Source organism: Chionomys nivalis, chromosome 14, assembly GCF_950005125.1.
Source record: "Chionomys nivalis chromosome 14, mChiNiv1.1, whole genome shotgun sequence".
In the NCBI taxonomy this organism is placed as follows: domain Eukaryota; kingdom Metazoa; phylum Chordata; class Mammalia; order Rodentia; family Cricetidae; genus Chionomys; species Chionomys nivalis.
The window spans coordinates 18,319,095-18,343,765 of record NC_080099.1 but is presented as its reverse complement, the minus strand read 5'-3'; the positions used below and the strand labels follow the sequence as shown (position 1 = coordinate 18,343,765).

Genomic DNA, 24,671 nt, shown 5'->3' with positions numbered 1-24,671 from the left:
CAAATAAATACTGAACATCATTTTGGGTCTTGCAATTTCTCTAGGTGACTTAATTTCTATTTCCTCATTCTGGTTTGGCTGACTCTGTGAGATCTCTCAGGACTGACCACTGTTTCTCAGGTCCTCCGAACTCTCCGTCTCAACTCCATCCTTCAGCCGTCAACTCGTGCTCGCTGAGCGGGACTCTCTAAGTCACATCTTTGGGCGTCTCCATCCTTCCTGGAAGGCTCTAGTGACGCGGCTGAGCTCCCGGTTCAAATCTGCAGCGGGAGTCTCTACTCGCCCGGTGCACCGATCACGTGTTTACGGGCAGACACCTGCAGGTTGACCCCGGAAGGATTTTCACCTTTTCACCCTCCTGCATCCCCCAGCTTCCCCACGCCGCTGCAGCGGGTTTGAGCACAGGCTCCGCCCGCACAGGGCGTGTCTCTCGGGGCGTGGCGCGCCGGGCCGACGCGGGCCGACGTACCGTACGCGCCTCCGCGGCGGTCCGGGGGCTGCCGGCCCCGCCGCCGCCCTCTCGGAGGCGGGCCGGGCAGAAGGCGGGCCGGGCAGACGGCGGCGGCCATGTTTGTGGCGCGCAGCATCGCGGCGGACCACAAGGACCTCATCCACGATGTGTCTTTCGACTTCCACGGGCGCCGGATGGCCACCTGCTCCAGCGACCAGAGCGTCAAGGTGCGCGCGGGGCGCTCGGCTGCTCGGGGCCCGGCACAGAGGGGACGGAGGGAGGGAAGGACGGAGGCGGCGAGGACTGGAGCAGATCCGGCCGAGACGCACGCGACCTGCGGCCACGGACGCCGCCGCCCCGGAAGCGGCGAGAGCCCTCCCCGCCGGCGGATTGTGGGGTCACGGCCGCCCGCGCTCGCGGTGCTCGCCCTCTGTCGCGCCTGCGCTGGAGGACTCCCGGCCTCCGGGCACTGAGCGCACGCGCGCGCCGAGTTTCCGGCGTGGAACCTGGTGGGCCGCGACTGTGGTGGCTCAACGTGGGGATGTCTTTTCCCTTTGGCCGTGTGTGTGTCTCAGTTCTGTGGGCCTCCTCGTCTGTGTTGGCTGGGACGCTTCCCTGATTGGATTCCCATGAAGGGAAAATACACACAGCGCAGTTGTGTTCTTGGTTTTTGGAAACTGTCTCAGTCCTCCAGTCTCAGCTTCAGCCACGTTGGGGTTACAAAAAGCATGAACTCCGATTAGACGAAAACCTGACATTTTTACTCTTGTTCATGCTCCCGTGGTCTCCGAAGATTATAACGAGTGTCCGTTGAATATGATACGATATATTTTTGTTTGGAGACAGGATCTCAGTTCTGTAGCCCTGGTGTTGTACCTACCTCTGCCGGGAGTGTTGTGATTATAGAGATGCCAGGCACGGCTCCACTCCTCCATCCCCTCAATTTAAAGATTAATTTGCGTGAGTGTTCTGCCTGCATGTAGGTATGTGCACCGCCTAGTGTCTGATCCCTTGGAGTTAAGGTTGTGATCCATCTTGCTGGGAGACCCGAACCCCGGTCCCTTTAAGGGCTGAGCCAACTATTGTCCGATGAGTACAGCTGGTTACAGGTAACGGACATCAGTTAAGCCCTTAGGAATGGTGTTTAGACTAAGATAATGTAGCAATACTGGGAGAGAAGGTAGTTTTGCATGCAAAGTTTACATGTAAAGACAGTCAGCGAAGGGGCTGCTTCAGCTGTCAAGCCACCAAATTGCTTTGCCGCTTTCACAGCTTGGTCGCTGGACTACTAATCTGTGCTGCCTTTGCTGTCCCTGATGATGATTTTTTTTTTTTTTTTTTTTTTGGTTTTTCGAAACAGGGTTTCTCTGTAGCTTTGGTGCCTGTCCTGGAACTAGCTCTTGTAGACCAGGCTGGCCTCGAACTCCCAGAGATCCGCCTGCCTCTGCCTCCCGAGTGCTGGGCTTAAAGGCGTGCGCCACCACCGCCCGGCTTGATGATGATTTTTTGTTATCACTTTTGCCCATGCTACTGAAAGTAGGCAAGAAATAACCATCTGAAGCCGGGCAGTGGTGGTGCACGCCTTTAATCCCAGCACTCGGATCCAGGAGGATCTTTGTGAGTTCGAGACCAGCTGGTCTACAAGAGCTAGTTTCAGGACAGGCTCCAAAGCTACAGAGAAACCCTGTCTCGAAGAAAAGAAAAAAAAAAAAAAAAAGAAATGACCATCTGGGAAGCCTTTTTATTAGGCATAATGTTGTCGCACGAGGAGAGATGGGACAGGAGAGTGACCTCCAACTGACTGACTTAGTGAGCCTCAGCAGCCTGCTTATACACCAGAGAATGGGGTCTTTGAACCACAACCATGAACCTTTAGCATCTGTTATAGCAGGTTGACTTGGCTCCTGCTTGGTGGGAAATGGTCATTGAGAGTTCCTAAGGCTCGTTATTGTAAAGAGTGCAGACAGCCATGCTGGAGCCGTGCCTTCTTGGGGCGGTCATGGGGCGGTCAGTCGCAGTCGTGGAATAGTTTCAGAGGGTTGGTGGTCAGGTTGTCTGACAGTCCTGCTTCCGGTGGAAGGGAGAGCCCAACAGTGCCTCCTGATATTAGGTTAATTAAATTAATCCTCTTCTGGGATTAAAGACATGTATCACCAACCACCCGTCTTTTTTTTTTTTTTTTTTTTTTTTTTTTTGTTACAAGATCATGCTCTGTATCCCAGGCATTTTTGATGCAAAGTCTTGCTATATGTGTAGCTCAGTCAATCTTCCTCCTTCAGTTTTCCAAGTGTTGGGATTATAGACCATGTCTGATTACAAAAAGAACTAAAATAACTTACTAATATTAACAGTGATGTAAAAAAAAAATAGACTTAGCAAATGTCAAGTGCCCCTCTGTCTTGGGATGGCATGTTTTCCCCTAGAAAAAATGAAAAACAGAATAACAAATTAATATGCATCATTATTTTTTTCCTTATTAAATTTAATTTGTTACCTCAAAGTGAAAACCCACTGTGCTCCTCCTTTCACTCCAAGCTGGTCTGGAACTCATAATGTAGACTAAGCCGACCTGGAACTTAGAGATCTACTTTCCTCTGCCTCCTAAGAGTTGATTTAAAGGTGTGTGCCACCATGACTGGCCCCACTGTGCTTTCTCAGGCATTTACAAAAATGTGGAATGACCATCTGTCTGCAGAATAGTCTCATTATTCTTAATAGACACTGTGTCCGATAACTCCCCATCCCCATCTGCCTAGGGCCCCTGGTTGCACCTTCCTAGCTGAGCTGGAACAGCACGACTCTTTGTATTTGGCTATTACTATAAACAAATCTTGTTCACAGTCCACTCCGTGCCACAGTTTGTACACTTATTTTGTCCTCGTGTTGGTGAGTTCACAGGTGAAAATGGTTTTCAGGGGCAGTGCTGAAATGCTTTCTAGAGTTGTCTTGTGCCTTAGCAGTGTGTTTGATACGCGCCCTTCAGGAATGATTGCCATCTGACGAATTGACAATTTATGTCAACTTAAAAGGTGTCTTTAAACAGAGATACACACTAAGTGTATCCACCAGATTCAGGAACCTAAACTGCTGTGGACAGTGTTTCAGTAGTCAACATTACTTCCCAAAGCATGATTGGGGGTTCACATCACACTAAGCAGGCTCAAGACCCTGGGCTCAGCATTCAGTATCAGTACATCACCAGCGATGGCAGCACCAAACAAACAAAAAAACAAAAAAACAAAAAAACCGGCTGGGGGGGAATTTGTTGACTGCCTATTAGTGCTCCTGGATGCCTTTGTGCTCAGCCCAGTGTTGCTGCACACGATTTCCAGTGAACATCGGCTTAGGGAGTGAATGCTTCCTTCTGCTGCTTCCTGTGGCGTTGGCGCTGATGTTTTCCTTGTGCTTATACTCATTTGCCTTTTTTTTTTTTATAGGTCTGGGATAAAAGTGAAAGCGGAGATTGGCATTGCACTGCTAGTTGGAAGGTTAGTTTTTATTTTTACATGGTTTGAGAAAATTGAAATGTTTGCTATTTTAGTATTAATTACTTGGTGTTCAGCTTCAAGAAAATGATAAAATTGATATGGTATTCTTTCCTGGAAAGATAGCTTCTGGTTTATTAAATTATGACTTTATTATTAAAGCAATAGGAAATTTGAGAATAAGAAAATTTGTAGGTGTTCCCAGGTATGGGATCCCAGTGCTTTTGGGTTGCTGAGGCAGGAGATTGCCATGAGTTAGAGGCGAGCCTGGATTACAGAGTGAGACCCTGTCTCAAAACTAAAGACTGGAAAAATAGGGGCTGGAGAGATGGCTCAGAGGTTAAGAGCATTGCCTGCTCTTCCAAAGGTCCTGAGTTCAATTCCCAGCAACCACATGGTGGCTCACAACCATCTGTAAAGAGGTCTGGTGCCCTCACACACAGACAGAATATTGTATACATAATAAATAAATATTTAAAAAAAAAAGACTGGAAAAATAGTAATTTTTGTAGCATTCTTTAACCACTACTAGGATTTCAGCATATTTCATGTTTTTTCCCTCCTCTCCTCAATAGTCCCAAATTTATACTCTTTCTCTGTTAAACACAAATCAAGAAACAAAAACAACCCCCTCACAAAAAATACTTACAAAACCACAAAAATGAAACAAAAAACAAGCAAAAGAACATAAGAACATCAAACGAAAGCAAAATGAAACAAAACCCCACAAAATTACCACTGAGGTCTTTTTGTGTTGGCCAACTGCTCCTGGGTGTGGGCCTGCCCTGTGGTGTGGTTGATAGACTCAGTGAGACTCCGTTGGAGAAAACTGGGTTTTTCCTTTGCTGACAAATACCAACTGCAGGTAGCTTCTTGGTTAGGATGGTACTCTGTGTCCAGTTCTCCCTTTCAGCCCTGGGACCCTCTGGCTTGAACCTGTGCAGACCCTGTTGTGTGTAGCCATAGTGTCCCTGAGTTTGAACATCAGCCCTTTTGTTCTGGAAGACACTGTTTCCATTGCCCCTGGCTTTAAAGTCTTCTCACCTTCTCCTGCATAGATCCCTGAGCCTGTTTAGGACTGAGTGTTTCAAAGTCTATCACTCTGCACATTGTCCAGTTGTTCTTCTTTTGATGTGTTAATTCCCATCTACTGTAGGAAGCAGCTTCTCTGATGTGAGTTGGGCATCTATGGGTAGAGCAGTATGTCATTAGGAGCCATTTTATTACTATGTTCGTTTATCAAAAAATAGTAGGTGACGTACCTAGTCACAGGTTCTTGGTCATTTTGGCAGAGTCAGGTATGAGTTCTGTTTCATGGAGTGGGCCTTAAATTCAGTCAGAAAGTGGTTGATCTCTTCTACAATATCTTAGCCACTACTGCTTCAATATATCTTGTAAGAGGGGTCACTTGTAGGTCACAGGGTTTGTAGCTGGGTGACCCCAACTGTGCCTTTTAGGCACTAACATCAATTTTAGGTTTAAATCATTGTCTCAACCTCTAGTTCTGTAAGTTAGTCTCAAGAGGTCATTAAGGCCATTTTTGCTTGAGGATCAGTCTTCCTCCTTAGTCTGGTCCTCGTAGACCGTTTACTTCTGCTTATAGGGTGCAGCTCTATCTTTACTTTTGATTGCTTGCCCTTTAATGTGGGGAGATCTGTCCTCTACTGGTTGGCTCTTCCCTAACCCAAGGTGACTGCAGGTTTAGTGAGAACAGGGATTTCTATCCATGGCTTCAGCCTTGCAAGGGGATGAGCTGGGATAGACAGCCTACTCCTAAGTGATTGGAATGCCTTTGTTGAGCAAGAAGACATTGACCTATCCACATGAGGCACAGTGCTGCTTTTTCATCCTGTGTTTATTGCCCTGTGGACCTGTGAGCAGTCCATGGTATCCAAAGCAGTTTCTGAGTGTTTGTCATGAAACCGTATGTTGTATGTAGCAGCCCTGTTTTCTCCTTGCCTCACATGACTACTGCCATCACAAAGCTGAGTTGCCCTGGTGACCTCCAGAATACCCTGACCCTGTAGTCACAACAAGGAAGTGAGTAGAGAGCACAGTGATGGTTAACTCTATGCTAGCGTTCCATCGTAAAAGGAGATGGAGAAGAGTCCACAGATCCTTCTTTCTGCCCCAGCTGCATGAGGTCTTGGATGTGACAGTACATACAAGGTGGAAGGGTGCCTGAAGGTGGGCATGCTGCAGTCTGAGTTGTCACCCGGGCTGACATGGGACTTGGTGATGCAGCTTAATGACTTATATTGTCCTTTGTATCTGGTTAGTTCCCTTAACAAAGGTTCATCCATGTTGTATTATGGATTTTTTTGTTTTGTTTTGTTTTTTGTTTTTTTGATTTTTCAAGAGAGGGTTTCTCTGTAGCTTTAGATCCTGTCCTGGAACTAGCTCTTGTAGACCAGTGTTTTATGTTTTTCTTTGAGACAGGTTCTCACTGTGTAGCCCTAGCTGTCCTAGAACTCAGCCTAGACTAAGTTGGCCTCAAACTCAGATACACCTCCTCCTATCCCCGAAGTGCTGGCATTAAAGACGTGTGCCGCCACACAAGCATTATTTGTTTTTATATAATACTGAGCAGTCTCAGTGTATAGATGAGCCACATTTGTTCCACCACTCACCTGCTGATGGGCAGTTTTTTAGTGTTAGAAATGTCTTTTTCCTTTCTGTCATTGTGACAGATTGCAGGTTTAGCAACATGCCATGTGCAAAGGAAACCCCTCTGTCTTCTTCTCAGTGCTGTCCTATGACTTCAAAGCTTTTTAGAAACATCCAGTAACTATTCTGTGTTGATTATTGGATGGAGATTCAAAATTTTGTTTTTGCTTGTTTGTTTGAGATAGCCTGGAACTTGGTATGTATCTGTCTTCCAACTGCTAGGATTACAAGCACCTGCTACCACACCAGGCTATTTAATTTTTAATTTTCTTTTTTGAGACAAGGATCTTTGTAGTCCTGGCTGGCCTAGAACTTGCTGTGTAGATCAGGCTGGCCTTGCTCACAAGATGCACCACCATGCCTGGTTACTAAAATTTTTAAAAATTGTGGTGACATCTTTGTGCAGACCTCATTCTTTTGTTAGAATGGGAATTTAACATTTGATTAAGCGAATATAACTTAGTGTGTCTTTTAGTTAACAGCTTTTTAAAGTAAGAATTGAAGGGAAGCGCAAAAGAGGAGACAAACAAGTGGGCAGTCCTACCCTTTGTGACATTGTTACCATGTTGAAGTTACTGCCCGGGTTCTGAACCCAGGAGGCAGAGGCAGGCAGATCTCTGAGTTCGATGTCAGCCTGGTCTACAGAAGAAGAAATTAACTCTTTATTTTGATGTTAAGCTGGTGTCTTTCTCATCTTTCTGAAGTAAACAGCTCACGTTCTATTTTCTCAAATAAACTGCATGTGTGAAAATAGTAAACTAAGTTCTGTTTTTAAATCCCTCAGACACATAGTGGATCTGTGTGGCGTGTGACATGGGCTCATCCTGAATTTGGACAAGTTTTGGCTTCCTGTTCTTTTGACCGAACAGCCGCTGTTTGGGAAGAAATAGTAGGAGAATCAAATGATAAACTTCGAGGACAGAGTCACTGGGTGAGACATTTAGTATCATACAGGAAAGCAGATCTGTGAACAATCAGACCGTTAGTAGCACCCTGACCCCTGACACACTGTTAACACTGCCCTCTGTCCGCTTGCCCCCTTCCTTCCTTCCTTCCTTCCTTCCTTCCTTCCTTCCTTCCTTCCTTCCTTCCTTCCATCCATCCATCCATCCATCCGTATTTTCTCCTCTTTCACGTTTGCTTGGCTTGCTCTGGTACTTTGTCCGTCATTATTTCTAGTGATTAAGTCAGTATTTGCTTTGCCCCCATTCTGTCTATTTTGTCTATTTGCTTTGCCCCCATCTGTCTATTTTGAATGATTTGGAATGGTAGCTAGTGCATGATTTTAGACTTCTGAATTGAACCCAGGGCCTCCTACTGTCACTGAGCTACACTCCGTGGTTTCCCTATCTGCATCTACTGTAAGTTCTACCTCAGCCTTTAGTGAATGATTGGATTTGGACAGGAGTAGTACCTGTGTGCTGCTCACATTACTCAACTGTAAAAGCAGAGCATTGGACTAGATTATGAGACTTTTCCCTGAAGTTTATCATGTAAAGTATTTTATTTTCCTTTTAATTTGTTTTTCTTAATAATCATACAACATAGAATTGAAAGCTATAAAAGGATGTATGCAGTGAGATATTCCTTTTCTCTCGCCTCCTGGTTCTGCCATAAGGTAGTTTAGTCTGCAGGCGTTTTTTTCTGTCTTTTATGTAGTCCATTTCTTTACTGACATCGACAGAAGTCGCAGGCCTTATGTTTACTGTTAGAGGATCCTAATTCATTTGATTTACTACTTGTAGCATGCTTTGTATGACAGCTCTTTGTAAAATATCTAATGTTTTCTGGTTTGAGGATCAGTCTGTCTATTGAGTGTCTTATTTAGAGTTTCTATAGCTGTGATGAGACATGACTATTATCAATGCTTATAAAGTCAAGCATTTAATTGAGGGGGTTCTCTAACAGTTTCAGAGATTTAGTCCATTGTCATCATGGCGGGAGCATAGCAGCCTGCAGGCAGATGTGCTGGAGGAATAGCTGAGCATCCTACATCTTGCCGGCATCGGGAAGTTGACTGACTGTCACTCTGAGGGAAGCTTGAGCAAAAAGACCCCAAAGCCCATCCCACACAGTGACACACTGCTCCAGCAAGGCCACATCTCCTAATGGTGCCACTCCCTTTGTGAGCCATTTTCTTTGAAAACACCACAGCGTGAATATTTACGTAGTAGGCAGACTCTTCTGTCTTTAAGACAGCAGTTAATTACAGCTCACTAATTTGTTAGTGGTTCTTATATAAGCAAAGTGCTTCATTGGAAATAGAGACCAAGGCTTCAAATGACTCTTGCAAGAATAAACACTTTGTGAATGGCAGATATGTCTTTGTGATTCTGAAACATTTCTTATTCAGATCCATCATGTTTTCTTGTTGTGTGTGATCCAAATCATATATATGGTTTTTTTTTTTTTTTTTTTTTCAGGTGAAGAGGACAACTCTAGTGGATAGTAGAACATCTGTTACTGATGTGAAATTTGCTCCCAAACATATGGGTCTGATGTTAGCAACCTGTTCAGCAGATGGCATAGTAAGAATATATGAGGCTCCAGATGTTATGAATCTCAGCCAGTGGTCTTTACAGCACGAGATCTCATGTAAGCTGAGCTGTAGTTGCATTTCTTGGAACCCTTCCAGGTAAGCTTACATAGCAAACCTTTGATAAGTCTGCTAAAACAGGCGAGAGGTTTTTCAAACTAAGAATTTGTTAGTTTGATTTCTCAGATGTACTTTGTAACTACATAATATCATCTAGAAGGAAGTTTCCTCTTTCCTATCTGGGTATGTGTCTTGTCTCTCTTATCACAGATGAATTCATCCATTATCAATAGTTTGATGAAAACATGTAGAACATTTTCTATGTATGCAAAAATAAATTGGAGCTGGGCTGTGGTGGTGCATGCCTTTTATCCTAGCACTCAAGAGGCAGAAGCAGGCGGGTCACTGAGTTCGAGGCCAGCCTGGTCTACAAAGCAAGTTTCAGGACAACCAGAGCTCAAAAGTGATACCTTGTCCCGAAGAACCAAAATAAATAAATAAAAATTAGGATATTTTCAAGAGACAGATATACACAAAAATAATGAGATACATACCAACATTAGGAGATATGGTACACCCCTATATGTATAAAACCCATATATTTTCCTTGAAGTTCCTTTTCTTACAGAAAAATACTTTGTGTGCCTTTCTTTACATATTGGTATATAATTTATAGAATTTCTTTTAAAACATTTCATTCATTCATTTCAGGGATTTCTTGCTGTGTTGCCTTTGCTAGTCTAGAACTTGCTGTATAACCGACCAACACTGGTATTGAACTTACTATCCTGCCTTACCCTCCTGAGTGCTGGGATAATAATAATATGGTCACCACACCTGTTTAAACATCATTTCTGTTTAAATGTTCCACAATGGGTGTGATTGTGTGACTATGCCATAGTTGCTTTTAAACGATGTTTTAAAGAAACTTATGCATGTCTGTCACCTGCGTGTCTGGTGCCCTTGGAGGCAAGAGGAGGGTGTTAGATCCCTGGAACTGGAGTTAGAGACCGTTGTGAGTCACCATGTGGGTGCTTGGAACTGAACCTGGGTTTTCTGGAAAAGCAACAGGTGATCTTAAGTGCTGAGCCATCTTTCCAGCTTCCCTGTTTGCTTTTTATTTTTTTAATTACTTAAGAAAAAAATGCAAATATATTTAGAAGAGTATAAAATAAAACTGAAAGTTATCTTTCTAAAATTAAATACTGTCACTAGTTTAATTTCTAGATTTTCTGGTGGCCACAATTGTGTTTGTTTGTTTTGTTTTTTCGAGACAGGGTTTCTCTGTGGTTTTGGAGCCTGTCCTGGAACTAGCTCTTGTAGACCAGGCTGGTCTCGAACTTACAGAGATTCACCTGCCTCTGCCTCCCAAGTGCTGGGATTAAAGGCGTGCGCCACCACCGCCCGGCTCACAATTATTGTGTATTTCATTTATATTGTTAGTTCTTGGTCTCAGATCTAAACTGCTTATATTCACTGATAGATGAATATAGCTCATTCATTCATAAATGACTAGTAGGTATTTGTGGTAATCTTTATAGTTATGTTGGCAATTGCAATTTTAAATGTATCTGTTCTTATGGATTTATTGTTTATTATTAAATTAATTATTAACTATATTAATCATATAGTTCTTAGACTATATGATTACTTTTAAAATTTAAAATTTTGACATTTTATGTGTATTATTGTTTTGCCTGCTTGTATGTTTGTGCAACACAATCATGCAGTGCCTGTGGAAGCCAGAGAAGGGCATTAGCTTTTCTGGAACTGGAGTTAAGAGATCATTGTGAGCCACCATATATGTGGGTGATCTTCTAGTGCTCTTAACCCTTACATTTATCCAGCCACAGAGATTCCTCTCTTAAGAAAGAAAATTAGCCAGGCAGGGGTAACACATGTACTCCTGAGGCAGAGTCAGGCAGATCTCTGTGATTTTGAAGCCAGTGTGGACTATAGACCAAGTTCCAGGACAGCCAGGGCTACACAGAGAAATTCTGTCTTGAAAGCAGGGAGAGAAAATGAAATGAGAGAATATGAGCTTATTTTGCTTCTGTTTCATGTTGAACTTTATCTTTTTTTTTTTTCTTTTTCTTTTTTGGTTTTTTTGAGACAAGGTTTTTCTGTAGCTTTGGTGGCTGTCCTGGAACTAGTTCTTGTAGACCAGGCTGGCTTTGAACTCACAGAGATCCACCTGCCTCTGCCTCAGGAGTGGACATCAGATGTGGTAGTAAGGACTGGCTAACTTGTAGGTTTCTAATTACGTTAATTCAGCATCTATGAGTGTCCCCTTCATTCCTAGCTCTCGTGCTCACCCCCCCATGGTCGCCGTGGGAAGCGATGACAGCAGTCCAAACGCCATGGCCAAGGTTCAGATTTTTGAATACAATGAAAACACCAGGTCAGAATTTTTTTAAGTTATTATTCCTTTATTTATTACTTGCATTGTACATGTTCGTTGTATATTCACTGGTTTCCTGTGACATATCATGTTCTGTGCCGTGTTTTCCTTTGTGGGTTTTTTGTTTTGTTTTTACTTATGTAAAAAAGATTTATTTTCCAAGTGCTTTTATGCGTTTATGTCTGTGTACCATGTGCATGCTTGGTCATTGGCTCCTCGAACTGCTGTTGTGGTTTGGTGGGAACCACCTTGTGGTGCTGGGAATAAAACCAGGTCCTCTGCAGGAGCAACAGTGGTCTAAGCTGCTGAGCCATCTCCCCAGCCCCATTGTTTTTTGCTTTCTTTCTTTTCTTTTCCTTTCTTTCTTTCTTTCTTTCTTTCTTTCTTTCTTTCTTTCTTTCTTTCTTTCTTTCTTTCTTTCTTTCTTTCTTTCTTTCTCTCTCTCTCTCTCTCTCTCTCTCTCTTTCTTTCTTTCTTTCTTTCTTTCTTTCCTTTCTTTCTCTCTCTCTCTCTCTCTCTCTCTCTCTCTCTCTCTCTCTCTTTCTTTCTTTCTTTCTTTCTTTCTTTCCTTTTTAAAATATTTACTATGTATACAGTGTTCTTCCTTTATGTATGCCTGCAGACCAGAAGAGGGCACCAGATCTTGTTACAGATGGTTGTGAGCCACCCTGTGGTTGCTAGGAATTGAATTCAGTACCTCTGGAATAAAAACAGTGCTTTTAACCTCTGAGCCATCTCTCCAGCCCTTTTGGGTTTTACATTTTGTTACCCTGGTTGGTCTTGAGCAAGTTCAGTTAGTTGATCTTCCCATTTCCGCCTGCCGAGTGGTACTTAAGGCATATGCTCGTTTGCCAATAAGTAGGGTGGAAGAGATGGCAAGTAGTATCTCAGTATGTAGCATCCTGTTGAGAAAATGGAAATCAATACTAAGGAATGGGATACACCTTCTGAACTAAAAGAATGAGGATGTTGAAGAGTTTTTTTTTTTTTTTTTAAATATTTATTATGTGTACAATAGTCTGTCTATGTGTATGCCTGCAGGCCAGAAGAAGGCACCAGACCCCATTACAGTTGGTTGTGAGCCACCATGTCGTTGCTGGGAATTGAACTCAGGACATTTGGAAGAGCAGGCAATGCTCTTAACCACTGAGCCATCTCTCCAGCCCCCTGTTGAAGAGTTTTCTACCTGGGGAATCCTTGTCTAAGGATTAGGTTAGGATTGTTCACTTAGAGGAGGACCTAGAGGGTGAGCACAAATTAGCTAGCCTTCTATGTGCAGAAGACAGTATTTGATAAGACCTGGGAACAGGACACAGTCACGGCTCAGGTCGGAACATCACAGGCAAATGGGACTCAAGAGCCTGTGCCATTGCTGTAGTGTCATCCTGCTGGTCATGTGAGTGCAACTACAGGGTCGGATAGTAGTTTAACTTCCGTAGATAGAAGCATTGTGGAAGGAGCATCACTGGATTCAGCGTGAAGATGCTGTTACAGTCATCCAGTTGGGAGATTATTAGTGTTTGGCATAAAATTAGGACAATGAGAAAGGAGGAAGATAGCAAGATGATACAGGTATGTGCATTTACATAGGTGATTAAGAAGTGCTTTGAGTTTTTCATAAGCATCGGTTAGAAGTATTAAGTGCTGCTGAGCAGTGGTGGTGTATGCCCTGGCCAGGAACTCAGTCTTTATTGTGTTCTTTTTCTCCCAGTTTTTTTTCAAGACAGGTTTCTCTGTGTAGCTTTGGAGCCTGTCCTAGAACGCAACTCTGTAGATCAGGCTGGCCTTGAACTCAAAGAGATTGACCTTTTTCTGTCTCTTGAGTGCTGGGATTAAAGATGTGTGCCACCACCGCCAAGGTCTTATGTACTTTTTTTTTTTTAATATTTATTTATTGTATTGTATACAATATTTTGTCTGTGTGTATGCCTGCAGGCCAGAAGAGGGCACCAGACCACATTACAGATGGTTGTGAGCCACCATGTGGTTGCTGGGAATTGAACTCAGGACCTTTGGAAGAGCAGGCAATGCTCTTAACCTCTGAGCCATCTCTCCAGCCCCTCTCATGTACCTCTTAAGTGATGATGTTACAGGTGTCTGCCATCATGCCTACTAATTTCCTCCCTCTCTCCCTCCTTTCCTTCCTCTCTTCCTCCTTCCTTGTCTCCCTCTCTCCCTCCTTGCTTCTGGTTAGACACTGTGTGCGTGGTCTTGGTTGGCCTGGAACTCACTATGTAGACCAGGCTGAACTCATAATAAAAGAGTTCTACCTACTGAGTGTTGGAATTAAAGGCATGAATCACCATGCCGCTTTCCCTTTTCTTAAAAACAAACAAAAATACCTACTAATAAACCAGATTTTAGTCTAGCCAAGTTTTGATTAAATATCTTAATATACACTTACATTGCAAGATTGAGCCTTATATTGATTGGTTCTAGGGCTAACCCAACAGAAATTTCTTCACTTGCAGGTTTGGAGGCCAGAGGTCTGAAATCAAGGTGTTGTTTGGTTGTGCTCCTTTGAAATCCTTGCTGGCGGCTCTAGTTTTGATAGCCAGGGGCGCTTCGGCTTATGGCAGCCTCACTTCATGCCTGTTCACTATTGTGTCTTTTTAAGGACACCAAATGTCAGAGTCAGTCCTACCCTAGCAATAATGAACAAGAATAGATAAATTATTTTTGATAAGGTCATATTTATAGGCTCCAGTTTGGACTTAGGAGTTAGTTTATCGTCTGGGCCGCTCTTCAGTGTCCTACAAAGGCAAGCGTTTATTCTGAGCAGTATGAGAAAAATGGAGATATATTGGAGTTTTTCAAGTTTCTGAAAAATTTTAAAAAGTTTTATTTATTTTGAGACAGGATCTCAGTATGTAGCCCAGGCTGACTTGGAACTCACGGAAGATTTGTTTTTATTTATGTGTATGTGTATATATGAGTGTATGCTGCATGTGTGCAGTTGCCTACAGAGACCGGAGAGAATATTTTCCCCTGAAGCTGGAGTTATAGGCAGTGGTAAGCCACCTGATATAGGTGTTGCGAATCCAGCTGTGGTCCAGGAAGAGCAGCAAGTACTCTTGATCACAGAACCAGCTCTCCAGTACCAACTTCTATGTCTTATTTCTTTTCTTTTCTTGAATCAGGAAATATGCAAAAGCGGAAGCTCTCATGACTGTCACAGACCCTGTCCATGATATTGCCTTTGCTCCGAATTTGGGGAGATCTTTCCATATCCTGGCAGTAGCAACCAAAGATGTAAGAATTTTCACATTAAAACCTGTGAGGTAAGTCGAATTAAAATAAGGAATTTGAGAGTGTATGTTCCTTTTGATTGTCTTTCTTTGTGGAGGTGCGGGTCTGAGGACTGCATCCTCTGGTGGACAGTCCGTGTCACCTTTCGGAATGAGGGTGTAGTTTGAATTGTCTCAGGGTCCTTTTCCTGATCTGTACTTCTTTCTGCTAGTCTGTCATATAAAGTTGTCATGTCGTTGGATTCTGAACCTCATTTTGGGGAATGATATGCTCAATTGGTTTTTTTCTTCTGAAAAAAAAAAAGTCACTGAGTACCATCTGTGGGATGAAATAAGTCCAGGTTTTGAGAAGCCAAAGAAAGTGACTCTTGTGTAGCCTAAGGGCTCAGTGGTGGGGACATAGGTGTGCAGTTAGGGAAAAATATGGGAAGCATATTTATTTGTGTTTGTATTTCTTACTTAAATTGTGTGTTTATGTGTGAGAGTGTGTGTATACACATGACACATTTTTATGAAAACTTCATTAATCTTGTTTTAGGAAAGAACTTACTTCTTCTGGTGGTCCCACAAAATTTGAAATCCATATTGTGGCTCAGTTTGATAATCATAATTCTCAGGTTTGGAGGGTGAGCTGGAATATTACAGGAACAGTACTAGCGTCCTCAGGAGATGACGGCTGTGTGAGGCTGTGGAAAGGTAAGACTTTACTGGAGGATAGTTGTTACTTCTGTTTACTTTCCGTTTAAAAGTGTACTCTGAAATAGAACATTATTTCATATATATGACAGGGTTTCTGTGTGTATTCTTGGCTGTCCTGGAACTCACTACTGAAACATATTTTTATTTTTATTTATTTTTTTTAATATTTGTTTGTTATGTATACAATATTTGGTCTGTGTGTATGCCTGCAGGCCAGAAGAGAGCACCAGACCCCATTACAGATGGTTGTGAGCCACCATGTGGTTGCTGGGAATTGAACTCAGGACCTTTGGAAGAGCAGGCAATGCTCTTAACCTCTGAGCCATCTCTCCAGCCCTGAAACATATTTTTAAAAAATTGTCTTTAATATTGTTTTAAAATAATTTTCGCTGAGCGGTGGTGACACACCTTTAATCCCAGCACTCGGGAGACAGAGGCAGGCAGATCTCTGAGTTTGAGGCTGCAAGAGCTAGTTCCAGGACAGGCTCCAAAACAACACAAAGAAGTCCTATCTCGAAAAACAAAAACAAACAAAAAAGTTGTCTTATTTGTGCTATTTTGAAATACCAGATTACTTAGTTCATAGACTTTAATGGCCAGTTGAAATGTTTTGTTTTTGTGTGGAAGAAAGCCTGTTTTAAAACTAATTAGAATATGCAGCCTCTTAGTGAAAACTAACTTGTGTGGCTGCTTTCTGGGAGAAGCCTCTGGTGGTCATTGGTAAAAGTGTTGGCCTCAAATGAATGAGGACCTGAGTTTGAATCCCCAGAACTCACCTAACAACCAGACACATAGCTCAGGTGTCTTAATTTCAGTATAGGGAACTGGAAGGCAGAGAAAGGAGAATCCTAAACAGCTCTGGGCCCCTACGCTGGTGAATGCAGCACAGTAGAAAAACAGTGTCCCTATCTTAAACAGGCTAGAAGTGAGGACTGACAGCTGAAGTTGACCTCTTCTAGTGCTGTGGCACTCATACACACACACTCACACAGACTTTAAGTCCACTGTCTTTTCTATTTCCTCTCTTTTGACTCCAAAATTCAAGAACACTGTCTTTCTGATTCTGAGCTTCTTGTAGTGCTACACGGAGGGAACTTGGTCCAAGCCATTGACGCTGACTTTGGCATCTGTAGCGTCACAGTGGACACACACTATTCTAAACATCAGCTTTACAAGTGCAGTCGATTGGCCGGTGAAGTGCAGTCTGGCTAAGCCTTATGGCTTCCCCTGATAGTCCTAGTATATATTCTGTAGTACCAGCCCAGGCTTGACTTTCCTCAGTTTGATTTTAGGGACTTTGTCTGTCCTTTTGCTTTTAAACCTTAAGTAGCACAATTAGGTCTTCAACTTTGATTCACTGGGTTGACTTCAGCGACCAGTTTTGCATTTGAAGAACGAGACCATATTGGATGAACCACTAACCTGCCACACTGAGGTTTTCTTATCGGTATATCTACACAGGTACCCATGTAATGTGTATGTGCATAGCCAAGAGACAGCTCCCTTCCTTGTATAGATTCTTTGTAAGAAAGACAAAGAATTTGAGTTCATTTGTTTTTTTTTTTTTTTTTTTTTTTTGGTTTTTCGAGACAGGGTTTCTCTGTGGCTTTGGAACCTGTCCTGGAACTAGCTCTGTAAACCAGGCTGGTCTCGAACTCACAGAGATCCGCCTGCCTCTGCCTCCCGAGTGCTGGGATTAAAGGCGTGCGCCACCATCGCCTGGCGGAGTTCATTTGTTTTTTAAAGGTTTTATTTTGATACTAATTTGAGTGTGCACACACTTGTGCAGGTTAGAGGACAACCTTGGGTGTGTTATTCAGGTATGACCTACTTTTTTGGTTTGAGACAAGGTCTTTCTTGCCTGGGAACTAGCCAAGTAGACTAGGTTGGCCAGCTGTTGAACCCCAGGGATTGTGTGTATCCCTGACACCCCATTGCTGGTATTACAAGGGCATGCCACTTCATCTGGTGGGTTCTTTTGATAGACTCAGGTCCACATGGTTGTAAGGCAGGTATTTTATTGAGTGAACTATTTCCACAGCCTGGATAGGAACTATTGTTACTAGAGAATGGTCTCCGTTGACTCTCTTGCCAGAAAGGGAAATCGATGGTAAAAGCTCTAGTGTTTTTATATTACTTTTGAGACAGGATCTCTTTGGTTAGGTTAGTCTGGAACTCGCTGTGTAGCTTAGGATGGCCTCAAACTCAGAGCAATCCTTCTGCCTCAGCTTCCTGAAACTCTGATTACAGGTATGAATTACCATGGCCGGTTTAAATTAGTAATTCTTTTTTTTTTTAAATTTTATTTAGCTTTATTTTATGTGCATTGGAATGAAAGTGTCAGATCCTCTGGAACTGGATAGGTGTAAGCTGCCAAGTGGGTGCTGGGAATTGAACCCGGGTCCTCTGGAAGAGCAGCCACGAGCTCTTAACCACTGGGCCATCTCTCTAGCCCTAGTAATTCTTCAAAAACCTTAAAAGACTTGGTTATGCGTCTCATCTAAAAATTGTTTTGACGCTTACCTGGAAGTTAACATCACTTACTGAGCTGTGGAGATGGCTCAGTTGGTAAAGTGCTTGCTGTAAAAACACGAGGACTTAAGTTCAGATTTTTAGCCCCTATGTAAAGCTCAGGCCTGTTGTTTGCAGTAAAGTCCCTGGAGCTCCGTGGACAGTTGGTGTAACCAAATTGGTGGGCTCTAGGTTCAGAAAGAGACCTTACCTCAAAAACTAAGATGAAGAGTGAAAGAGGAAGACCCCAGGGGTCACCAACTGGCTTCGCTGTGCATGTATGTGTACACATGCACATGAATGGAATTTAGGCAATCGTTGCATACATACAACTGTTTTTATTTTTTAAATGTGACCCATATTTTGTCTTATTTTTTGTGGTTTAGGAGAAGAGTACAGTGTTGTTTTTAACAAAATCTCAACTGTTGGATTTTAGCAATAGACACTCAGGAGCCAGATGCTGGGGTGAGAGCCGGCTAGCTCAGAGAGGCAGAGAAAGCCCCCGCTGACCTCCCTCCTCTGCTGCCGTTGTCCCTGAAGCCTCTGTTTCCCGCCTTTTCAAACCTCAGATTCAGTGTCCCTCCCTTCCTCTTTTTTTTTTTTTTTAAATATTTATTTATTATGTATACAATATTCTGTCTGTGTGTATGCCTGAAGGCCAGAAGAGGGCGCCAGACCTCTTTACAGATGGTTGTGAGCCACCATGTGGTTGCTGGGAATTGAACTCAGGACCTTTGGAAGAGCAGGCAATGCTCTTAACCACTGAGCCATCTCTCCAGCCCCCTCCCTTCCTCTTGACTCCCTTTTAGTCTTTCTGTTTTCTTCTTAATAATCCTAGGTTCACTAGGTTGCTTGCTCTGCCTCTGCCCCTGCCCTGTGCTTGACTTTATTTAATCCTATTTACAATATTCAAGCACAAAGTTCTTGGATTAAAGGTGTGTGGTAGGCCTGAGCCACACCACAACCAAAAACAGGTTTTTCCAGTAAACAACACTCTCAGGTTCACAGTGTGATCAAAATCCTCCGACAGTACAGGTATGAGTAGATGTTAATCATATTAATATATTTGACTTATTTTTTCTTTCAGCTAATTACATGGACAATTGGAAGTGTACTGGTATTTTGAAAGGTAACGGGAGCCCAGTAAATGGGAGTTCTCAACTGGGAAACTCAAATCCTTCACTAAGCTCAAATATTCCAAATCTTCAGAACTCACTAAATGGATCTTCTGCTGGCAGGTAGGCTCTTCTGTGGGAAAACTAGAAACCCCATCCCCTACCCTGGGCACACTTTTTATTTTATGTGTATGGCTGTTTTGCCTACTTGTATATCTGTGCACCACAATGTGTGCAGTGTTTTTGGAAGCCGAAAGAGTCAGATGCCCTAGAACTGGAGTTAAGGATGAAGGTGAGCGTCCATGTGGGTGCTGGCAACCAAACCTGTTTACTCTGCAAGAACAGCCAATGCTTTTAATTGCTGAGCCATCTCTCATGGTAGCCATACTAAAAGGTGACTTTGCAGGTGTAATAAAGTAATTCACCAATAACTGTGACACTTATTCTTGGTATTTCATTCTTGGGTCTGTAGTTAATGGCTTCTTTGGTTATAGTATATACAATACAATAAAGAGTCACTTTCGCCGGGCGGTGGTGGCGCACACCTTTAATCCCAGCACTTGGGAGGCAGAGGCAGGTGAATCTCTGTGAGTTCGAGACCAGCCTGGTCTACAAAGGGAGTTCCAGGACAGGCTCCAAAGCCACAGAGAAACCCTGTCTTGAAAAGCTAAAAAAAAAAAAAAATAAAATAAAATAGTCACTTTCATACTCACATTTTAAATGTGTAAATGTGTAATATAAAATTATTTTAATATTCCTTTAGGAATATTAATAGAATATTATATTACTAGAATGTTATATTAATATTGATAGCATAGAGTTTGGGAAACTTTAAAATCTTAAAACTGCTCTGTGGTTATCCTATTGTCATCCTAAACAAAGGAAGAAATTATATTTTAAATATTTATTTATTATGTATACAATATTCTGTTTTATGTAGGCCAGAAGAGGGCACCAGAGGGCACCAGACCTCATTACAGATGGTTGTGAGCCACCATGTGGTTGCCGGGAATTGAACTCAGGACCTTTGGAAGAGCAGGCAATGCTCTTAACCACTGAGCCATCTCTCCAGCCCAAGAAATTATATTTTAATTTTCCCAGTTGTTTTGATACTATTGTATTTTTTATAAAGAAATCTTATTTGATTTTGAGGTTTTAAGTATTTGCAACTACAGAAGCAGTTTCAAGTTAACCATAGAGAGAGCAGATTATTTTATGAAGGAAAGCATACTAGTGTTGTTGATTTTTAAAACCTTGTTTTAGGTTATGGCTTTTGTACTGTTAATTTTCTTCTGTAAATAGCTTTGGTGGTTTGACCTGTTTTCTGATTGTGCCAATAACCATCTGTTGGATCTGTGATCATTTTCCCTTTTCCATTTGTATTATGTCCTCTAACAGAAAGCACAGCTGAGTACAAGCTAGCTGGAGTAGCTTTGCTGTTTGGCTGCTTGTTGCATGCACACAGGAATGGAAATCGAACTCCTTTCCCCTTCCCCAGCGCCGTTTGATCTCTCCCAAGATGCACCAGCAGCCTGATCACTACTAAACACAGTCCGAAAGGCCTTTAAAATTGCAGTGTATATAATTTTTTGTACAAGTCAGTTTACCGACACTATAAATGGAAAGGCTTTTTGTTGAGACATAATCACCAAAACAATTTTTTGAAATGTTCTTTAGACTAACTTGGGCTTAAAAAAATGGAAAAGATTGCTACTATCCTCATAAACTATTGGGAGGAAGGAAAACACAATATTATTCCATTTGGAAAATATAGGGATATGTCTTTTATTTTCTAAAACAATAAGCTAAAATGATGAGTTTTTATAATTTTAATTTGAAAATTGAATAAATATTTTTCATAAAGATTGTTTTGAGTGCTAATTTGTTTACCTTTTGTAGAATTGCTTTATAGGTGATATTATCTACACAACTGGTTTTTCTTGTAATTAAAAATACTAGTAAAGGAGCAGATAATTAACGTAGCACCAGAGTTCAGATAAAATGGTTTGTAGCTAAACATCAAATTAGCATTTGCTGCAGTTTTTTTTGGTAGTAAAATAGTGGAAGCACTTTTAAATTTTCATCCCGTCCTCAGTAAAGAGATGGCTGTTTCTATGTCGTGCATGGATGCTGACGGTGTGCTTCTATACAACTTGGTTTCCTTTTAGACAATTTGGAAACAGAAGAAGAGTTGACATTTTGCTGAAAATTTGCATGCAGTTGAAATTCCATGTCTCAGGATTTTTAATGTGTTGTTTCAATGAATTCCTGTCTGCTAAAACTCTTGACTTTGACAAAGTTATGCACCTTTTTATTTACTAAATTGCATACATATTACGGGTAAGTTATAAGATGGAAGAATAACAGACTATAATTCTTTGAACCTTTTTAGACACCAAAATCTGTAGCGATTGTCAGTTTTTTTTTTTGCAGGAAACCAAAACTGTTCAATGGTTATATTTTTCAAAAGCATGTTGCAGTAGCCAGCTTTCCAGTGTGAGAGCGTGTTTGGGTTTGTTCTCAGTATCATGTGTGCACTGAACAGTTGTGCCTGATGCTGCAGCAAATGCAGCTGTGCTCATTCGTAAATTACGAAATCAAATGAGAGATTAGATAAGGCTTTAAAATTTATAAAATTAATGTCTCTGTAACATATGTACTGATAATTTTTTTGGCATTTTAACTTTAACAGATTTTTTTCTCCCAAATTTTTATACTTGCTTAAGCAACCTTGATTTAAGTGAGAGTCTTGATTTATACTATTATGTTCCATTGGTTTTGGCATGAATATACAAGCTTTTTTTCCTTTTTTTTTCTTTCCAGCATGTTTTCTCTTCTTTGGTTCTCTTTGTATTTACTGCTTTTCTCTTTTTCTTCTGTTTTCCCCTCCCTCCTTCCCCCTGTTGTTTTTGTTTTGGTGTTTTGTTCCTGTCTTCATTATTTCAGGTATTTCTTTCCCCCTCTGGATTCCCCACGGGCTGGATCAAGATGGTCCAGTTGTGCCCAGCTCCTTCCTCCTCCTGCTCCTCTGGTAGAGCACTCTTGCGATGCCGACACTGCCAACCTCCAGTATCCTCACCCTCGCCGAGGGTACCTCTCTCGGCCTCTTAATCCCTTACCTGAGAATGAAGGGGTTTAAAACACTGACTAAAGGCCTTGTGCAGATGCTTGTAAATGCTTTTATTCTGGGCTGCTTTTTTGTTTTTCTTCATTTTCTTTCAGAAGATCCTTCTTATTTAGGGCATGTCTTGCATGTATTACAACTGAAGTATTTGGAACCAAACCTGTCCTGCACCAGGAAATCCTGGCTTCACTAGTTGGTTACCTCTGATGAGATGAGCTTCAAAAAAAGCAACACTAACTGTGAAAGATTCCCGTATCTGATTCTAAGTGCCTGTCCTGTAATTTCTGTGTGGAGTTGTTACTGTAGAGTTCAGTTTAGCCTGTTTATAGGCAGCTTTATGTGAAAGCTTATCATTGTGGGCTTCACTCTGCATTTCAGACATTAAGAAACGTTTTTAATTTTATAGGTTGATGTTACAAATGCTTGTAAAGTAAATCATTCCTGTGTATAAAGCAGCAAATCATAAGGATATTTTTGTTTTTGTTTTTTAAATGAAAATGCCTTTCATTACTTGGAATTACTGCTTAAAGCTTTTGTAATTATTCTCCAAGTAGATAATTTAATAAAAATATTTTAAAGGATATGAATCTGTTGTCTTATAGAAACCATATGTACTTGGGTCCTGTTTTTGTTTTGTTATGAAACAAAATCTGTGTAGCCTGGCTTTGAACTGGCTCAGTGGCCTAGGATGACTTTGAACTCCTCCTGACACACCTTCCTCCACCTCCAGAGTGCTGGGATTACAGCACCACCACAACTGGCTAAAGTAGAATATTCTTTAGTCTACTTTATAGAATAGCTCTATATTTCAGGCTTGATTTCCTTTTACTCTGTCACAAAGCCAAAAAGCTGAAAAATACAAAAATAGATAAATTAACATTAAAAGATATAATGCCAGATGAGATGACTCAGTGGGTAAGGCGCCTACCACCAGACTTTATCATCTGAATTCGTTCCCCAGAAACAACATCGTGGCAGGAGAGAAACAGCTCCTGCAGGGAGTTCTTTGACTCGACACAAACCATACTGACAAATACTGACTTCAGTCTCCCTACTCAACATTATTAGTTACTGGTTTTTTTTGGGGGGGGGCGGGGGGACAGGGGGACGGGGTTTCTGTATAATCTGGCCTCTCTTGGAACTCACTGTGTAGACCATGAACTCACAGAGATCTTCCTGTCTTTGTGTTACAAGTGCTGGCATCAAGGGCATGTGCCACCATGCCTGGCTCAAAGCTCTTTTGTAGATGAAGTTAGAAAGCAAGTTATATTTGAATATGGTTACGTGATCAATACTGTGGAGCTAGTAATGTATTTTGGCCTAGTTTTCTTATGAATAGTTGAGGCCTTGCAAGGCAAAAAGATGTCTTTTTAAAAAAACCTGGGGCTAGAGAGATTGTTCAGCGGTTAAGGGCACTGACTGCTCTTCCAGATGACTGGGGTTCAATTCCCAGCACCAGCATGGCAGTTTACACCTCTCTGTAACCAGTTCCAGGGCTTCTGACACCCTCATATAGACATACATGCAGTCAAAACACCAATGGCATAAAATACAAAAAGGTGTTTTAAATTAGGTTTATGTGTGGGTACATGGATTTGTGAATTCAAGTGTTCTTGGGAGTCCAGAAGAGGGGTGCCAGGTTCCCTGGAGCTGGAGTTAAAGACTTTGTGAACTGCTGGACATTGGTGCTGGGAACTTAACTAGGGTCCTCAGCTAGTGGAGTGAATCATTCTTAAAATACTGAGTAATCGTTCAGAAAATGGAAAAATCTCCCATGCTCTTGGGTAGGTAGAATTAACACAGTAAAAATGGCAATCTTACCTAAAGCAATCTATAGATTCAATGCAATGCCCATCAAAATCCCAGCAACATTCTTCACAGACCTTGAAAGAACAACACTGGAAAAGCAAAAAAAAAAAAAAAAAAAAAAAAAATGAGGATAGCCAAAACAATCCTATACAATAAAGTAATTTCTGGAGGCATCACAATCCCTGACTTCAAACTCTACTACATAGCTACAGTACTAAAAACAGCATGGTGTTGGCATAAAAACAGACAGGACCAATGGAATTGAATCGAAGACCCAGATATTAATCCACACACCTATGAACACCTGGTTTTTGACAAAGAAGCAAAAAATATCAAATGGAAAAAAATTCAACAAATGATACTGGCATAACTGGATATTAACATGTAGAAGAATGAAAACAATTTCGTACCTATCGCCATGCACAAAACTCAAGTCCAAATGGATCAAAGACCTCAGCATAAAGCCAGTCACGTTGAACGACATAGAAGAGAAAGTGGGAAATACACTTGAATGCATTGGCACAGGAGACCACTCCTAAATATAACCCCAGTATCATAGACACTGAGAGAAACAATAAATGAGACCTTCTGAAACAAAAGCTTCTGTAAAGCAAAGGACACGGTC

At 41.8% G+C, this 24,671-nt stretch overlaps 1 protein-coding gene across 2 annotated transcripts; it reads left to right on the top strand.

Moving 5' to 3' along the window:
* The first annotated feature begins 391 nt into the window (after positions 1–391).
* Seh1l (SEH1 like nucleoporin) lies at positions 392–22,824 on the top strand. Of its 2 annotated transcripts, none has more exons than XM_057788478.1 (9): positions 392–678; positions 3,889–3,939; positions 7,388–7,534; positions 9,027–9,238; positions 11,442–11,540; positions 14,681–14,821; positions 15,327–15,484; positions 19,086–19,236; positions 20,512–22,201. In XM_057788478.1, exons 1-9 carry the CDS (start codon positions 568–570, stop codon positions 20,522–20,524), a joined length of 1,083 nt encoding a protein of 360 aa, XP_057644461.1. In that variant the 5' UTR covers positions 392–567; the 3' UTR covers positions 20,525–22,201. The 2 variants fall into 2 exon arrangements, with proteins under 2 accessions (XP_057644461.1, XP_057644460.1); XM_057788477.1 differs by having other exon boundaries at positions 394–678; positions 22,060–22,824.
* Positions 22,825–24,671: the final 1,847 nt, after the last annotated feature.